Raw genomic sequence first — 5,777 nt, 5'->3', positions numbered from 1 at the left:
AGTTAAAATATCTTTTATTTTATTTTCAATTAAGAAATCACTAAATTATTATTATCATGTTTATGTTGTAAAAAAATAAAATATCATAGAATATTTGTATTTTATTTTATATTGAAAAAAAAATCACTAAATGATTATTACCATTTATTTTAAAATATTAATTATAATTTTTAAGTTATATTTAATATTATTAAATTCACCAAATTTTAAAATAATATTTTTATAATATAGTTAAAACTTTATTAATAACTAATACAAATTTTATTAAATAAATATATTATTTTGTTATGTGCATTTCATAATTAATGTTTTCTAATTTTTAATATAGTTTTTTATATAAAATAAATAGTATAATATTGTTAAACTAAAAAATATAAATGTAAATAAATTTTATAAACATATAATTACGAAAATTTTATAAACAAAGCGTGATAAAACAATTATTTATTAATTTCAAATAATAAACATATATATTTATTAAAATTTAAAATATTAAATAATATATAATATTATTTTTGGTGTAATATTTGGTGTCTGAAGATGACAAAAAATTGACACCAAATTAAAACACTTAAATTTAGTATAATTTGAACACAAATTTTGGTGTTACTGTCGGAGATGCTTTTACCAAACATGGGTGACGTCATGGGTCATCTATATCTTTTACCAAACAAAATGACTAGAATCAAGCTGCACAACACTAATAATTTTATTATTATTGATAATAGTTTCAGTTCACACAACAAATATCATTTTTGGGCTGGCCTCATCAATTTACCAAAATGTATACAGCTTTTAATTTGGATGAAAACATGTCGTGTACAACTCTTTAATGTTTCATATCGCCAAGCCCTGCATTTCCTTCTTTTAAATATGTACGTACGGAATATGCAACACTGATAATTTTGCGGATAAGTCTCTTATTCTGAAAACGATGGTTTTTAGTTATTAAGCGGGTTTATAAGTTTAATATGCACTATATATACAAGCATACAATACTACCACAATTTAACACTTGATACAAATATTTAGTCGGTTGTGACAACTATCAATCTTTATCGACCAAGTAAGTTAGCCACTCGAATTTACTACTTTACATCAGAAAGTTTTCTCAAGCTTTGATTTGGGTACAGTTTTAGATGAGTTTTCAGTTTCTTTTTTTCTCTGTTCTTCGAATGCTCAACGGATAATCCAATGTATTTGTAAGCTCTTGCATTATAGTTTCCTCGCTTGTGTATAGTATATCTTATTGTTATTGTCGTATATTATGCCAAACTATTGATGGGATTCGGGAAGGAACTCAGTTAACATTCTCCACAAGATACATCCTCCTTGATATATGAACGCAGTCATTATCTTCTTTATACAACTTCCATAAACTGCTTAACGTGTAGAGTGTGGTTTTGAATCTATAAAAACTTAATCATGAGAGAGTTCATTTCACGCAATCTAAATTTTCCAAAACAAAAAGATCATTTAAGTTATGACTTTACAAACATATAATGTTCAAAAAGCTTAAATTGTATATTTCTTTTGTCAAACAAGCTTTATATATATGTATATATATATATATATATACACACTATTTTGTACGCTAATACTGGTTCAATGTGGGTTCCGGTTCAGTTCCTTTTAGATTAAGAGTTCCACATACTTACATAGTTAATTTTATTTATAATATTTATTACTTAAAGTGAAATTCGTCTTGGTTACTACACGAGGGCTTTGGTTATCTATTATCACTCCTAATGTAGGCGATAGCTGATGGCTTTGGGATGAAAACGGGACTGTATGAAAGTGAAGCTGGAAAACACAATAATGTAATAATAATGTGATATAGAGAGATGCTATCATGTCAGTGACAAAAAAAAAGAGAGATGCTATCATGTTATCCTAAACCCTCAATTCTCAGCCGCAAACACGATAATGTAACCCTTTTTTTTTATAAACCACACATGACTTGCCAATTTTGTTGATACTATACTACATATCCTTTATCGTAATATTTAGAAATTGATTGTCATCTATCATTAGAATCAGTGTTCTAAAATCTGTTTAGACGCACCTAGACATCTAGACATCCGTCTAGTCTACAAATCGGACCTAAACAAAACGTTTTCTAGAATGATTTTTTAATATAAAGATTTCTTGAACATTGTTTAGAATAATGGTTTTATGTTACTGGATTTCCGTATGGCATTTCTTGTGTTTGCACAACCCATATATGATATTTAACAAAAGTTTGAAGCAAGCATACAGCAATAACGTCTGTTTAACGAATCAACCAGCCAACCACGCCATTAGCTATTCGTGTAATACTAAAAGAGCTAAAGGAGAAGAACGAGACAGTCGTGGTGATATACGAGAAGATTTGATGGAGCTCCGAGACGGAACCTCAGGTGATGACGGCCGCTTGGTTATAATTATCATCATTTACTCGCTATACAAAGTAGTACATGCGTAGGCTTTAAGATCAGTCTGAAGTTATGCCTAATAACAGAATACTATAACAAAAGCTTGCCATCGGCGTTTTTAAAAAATGTTCAACATAAGATCTCATGCTATATTCGAAAGCTTATTGCCACTTTATGATAATGGTAGTGAATATTGATGGGACCGATTCAGGAACTCGGACAGTAAGTGAGTGATAGGGAATTGTCTCTATCAGTGAATTATTAGTAGTGCATTATTGTAGGCGAGGTTATCACAGCTGCCACAATTAGGATAACTTTTTCAAAATGTGATCTGATTTGTGGGTGAGGTTATCACCATTTGCTTATCACAAAAGATATTTTGGAAAATATTCGGAAACATTGAACTTGTCGGATTCCTAAACGACGAATTCAATAAGATAATGATCATTTTATATATAAAGTGGATCCAACGGTTGAGAAATAGCAAGTACTAGCAAACAACATAATTATAATTTAGCGTTAATTAAACGTGGTGGGTGATATGTCTATAAACTAATATTAAATGAACCCTTTTATTGCTTTCTTTACGAGTTTATGGGGGATGGAGACGATAATTGAATTTGTTTGCATCTATCTATCTTTTTTTTTCTTTTTTTTTTACAACAATTTGTTTCTCTCTATCTAAATCGTGTGGTTTAGTATTTTGTATGTTCTCTTAGTTTTCTTTACGCAGGTAATAATAATATCTTACACAACAATATGGTGGAAAATCACATGTTTCATAACACATTCCTAGACTAGACACATAAGATTAGAAAACATCACGGGTAAAGACAATGTGTGGTTGCAGAGACTAGTTTAAGTGTCGGCTCCAAATTCTCGTAACATAGATTTCTCTTGCGATACAATTATGTTTGTGAAAAACTGTCCAGTTTCTATATCTCTAGATCTGGTTTCAGTGAGATTGAGATATGAAATAACACACAATTAATGCTTATAAAATATCTCACACCTACCAGCTACGGTGGATTTGATATGTCCATTACGTTTTCAACCAAAGATTCGTCACGACTGTTCTCTTTTGTTGTTTTCTAGAAAACTCAAAAAAGTTTGGGATACAAAAATTATATTGACGGTAGAATATAAAAACAAAAATAGACAGATATCTTTTCAATCGGGTAGGACCAAGCTGAGTATTACGAAATGAAAAGGACAAATCTGGCCTGAAAAGTTTTTAGATATCTTTTCAATCGGGTAGGGTAATTGCAAAGAATACTACCAATAATGTGCAGACGATGTTGAAATAAAAAAGCCCATTTGATTGGATAGTATTTGAAAGAGAGAAAATAATAAAGGCCCATTAATCGTTATTCAGGCCCATTAGCACATCACAAAGAAGACAGAACCATCTTCGACGAAGAAACAGAACACACTTGTTGGAGATCGATTTTGGGTTCAGACTCTGTCTGTAAACTTGATTGCCGCGAAGATTTACACAATTTCCACAGCATCGAATCTTAAAAAGAGCGAAAGTTTCTCTCTTTGGAGTGAGATTTGGAGGGTGAGATCGAGCTCTGGAGGGTGAGATGAAATCTTAAGAAGGAAAGATGGGAAGAGAGATGTCGTTTTTGTTACAGCCCAGGTGCCTTCTTCTCCTCGTAGCCCTAACGATCTTTCTCATCTTCGCGCTCTTCAACACCGGCAAGGTACCGATCTGTTTCTTTATGAGAGATCTGATTCTCTGAAATGAAACCCCTTTTTGTGGTTCTCTTTAGTGTTGCTTGTATTTAGTTAAGCACACGTGAAGTGTTTTAAGTGAGTTTGCAAGTGTATTAGCAATGTGGAAACTGGTTTTTAGCTCTTCCAATGTTTATATGTTTGTGTGCTTAGGAGGAGGAGAAGCAAGTGATCCAGGATTATGAAATCACACACAGAGTGTTTCTCGATGTTGATATCGACGGCCAACGCTTAGGTAAAAAGGACTCTACTTGATATGTATAATATTGTTTTTATGTACATGAGTTTTTGCGATCTCTTCTTTGCCATATACTTCCTTCATTGTGTGTTGCTTTCGCTCAATGTGTTGCAGGCAGGATCGTTATTGGATTATATGGCACTGTTGTACCCAAAACTGTTGGTAATGTCTTCCATCATCTCTTGACTGCAAACTTTACAGGATTCTGTTAAAAACTGTTTAAACAGTTTCTGATGGTAGAACTCTTTTGTTTCTTTGCAGAAAACTTCAGGGCATTATGCACAGGTTTGTACTTAGATGGTTGTGTTTATATCTTGGAATTGGGTTGCTTCAGTTTCTGATTAAAAATGGTTCCGAAACGCTGACTTAGGAGAGAAGGGGAAAACTTCAAGCGGGAAGCCTCTACACTATAAAGGAACACCATTTCATAGAATAATATCTGGATTCGTAATCCAAGGAGGAGACATCATCCATGGTGATGGCAAAGGGAGTGACTCAATCTATGGTGGTACCTTTCCTGACGAAAATTTCAAGATTAAGCATTCACATGCAGGTGAGTGCGCTTATACTAAACTTACGAATGTATTCTTGTAGTTTATCATGTCTTGACTTAGGAAATCAAATTTTGTAGGTGTTGTAGCGATGGCTAATACAGGACCTGATTCTAATGGCTCACAGTTCTTTATCACTACTGTCAAGGCTAGCTGGTAACTCTAGTTTTATTCATGATTTTTTTAAGTGTAGAGTTTGGTATACCTATGTGTGAAAATCTTGTGTGCACAGGTTGGAAGGGGAGCATGTTGTGTTTGGGAAGGTGATACAAGGAATGGACAATGTGTTCGCCATTGAAGGTGGAGCCGGTACTTACAGTGGCAAACCAAGGAAGAAAGTTGTGATTGCTGATTCTGGAGAGATCCCTAAAGACAAATGGGATGAAGAGAGATGACAAAACGTAAAAGCTTACACATCGCAGCAAATCTTGGTCCTTTTCCTATGAGATCCTCTCTCTCTCTCTCTTTTTTTATTTATAGTTTTGCAGATGTGATGATCTGAATTCTGAATACAATGCCAATGTAGTTAGTGTTTTTAAAGCTGGACGCATCCTGTACCTCTTTACTTCAGTTTTCTTTTCTTCTCATGAATTTTACTTTATTTATATGATTTTCTTAGTTCAGTTTACATTTAGGTAACTATACGATATGTTTATGTCGTTTCAAAATATAAGATGTTTTGAGTTTTTAATGTTAATTTTAATTTTATTGGAAATAACTCAACCAATTAAAACTTAGTCTTTTTTATAAATGGTTGAATAATTTTAGAACTATATCTATAAAAAAAATTTTAGAAGAAAACAAAATTTTTAATCTTTATGCACTGAACCAAAATAT

General features: G+C 32.2%; 1 protein-coding gene across 1 annotated transcript; it reads left to right on the top strand.

Moving 5' to 3' along the window:
* Positions 1-3,831: 3,831 nt before the first annotated feature.
* On the top strand, positions 3,832-5,563 carry LOC108842868 (peptidyl-prolyl cis-trans isomerase CYP21-1). Its single transcript, XM_018615912.2, has 7 exons — positions 3,832-4,120; positions 4,305-4,386; positions 4,504-4,551; positions 4,651-4,674; positions 4,760-4,942; positions 5,021-5,096; positions 5,173-5,563. The coding sequence occupies exons 1-7, from the start codon at positions 4,022-4,024 to the stop codon at positions 5,333-5,335; spliced, it is 675 nt and encodes a 224-aa protein (XP_018471414.1). The 5' UTR covers positions 3,832-4,021; the 3' UTR covers positions 5,336-5,563.
* The last annotated feature ends 214 nt before the right edge of the window (positions 5,564-5,777 follow it).

The sequence above is a fragment of the Raphanus sativus genome, unplaced genomic scaffold (assembly GCF_000801105.2).
Source record: "Raphanus sativus cultivar WK10039 unplaced genomic scaffold, ASM80110v3 Scaffold2768, whole genome shotgun sequence".
Lineage (NCBI taxonomy): Eukaryota > Viridiplantae > Streptophyta > Magnoliopsida > Brassicales > Brassicaceae > Raphanus > Raphanus sativus.
The sequence above is the reverse complement of the archived record's forward strand: the minus strand, read 5'-3'. Positions and strand labels throughout refer to the sequence as shown.

Excerpts from the sequence above, each read along its gene's own strand:
- LOC108842868 (XM_018615912.2), top strand. The coding sequence starts at position 4,022 with ATGGGAAGAGAGATGTCGTTTTTGTTACAGCCCAGGTGCCTTCTTCTC. Across the intron at positions 4,552-4,650 it reads TGTTGTACCCAAAACTGTTG|AAAACTTCAGGGCATTATGC; the intron begins GTAATGTCTTCC and ends GTTTCTTTGCAG. Across the intron at positions 5,097-5,172 it reads ACTACTGTCAAGGCTAGCTG|GTTGGAAGGGGAGCATGTTG; the intron begins GTAACTCTAGTT and ends TTGTGTGCACAG.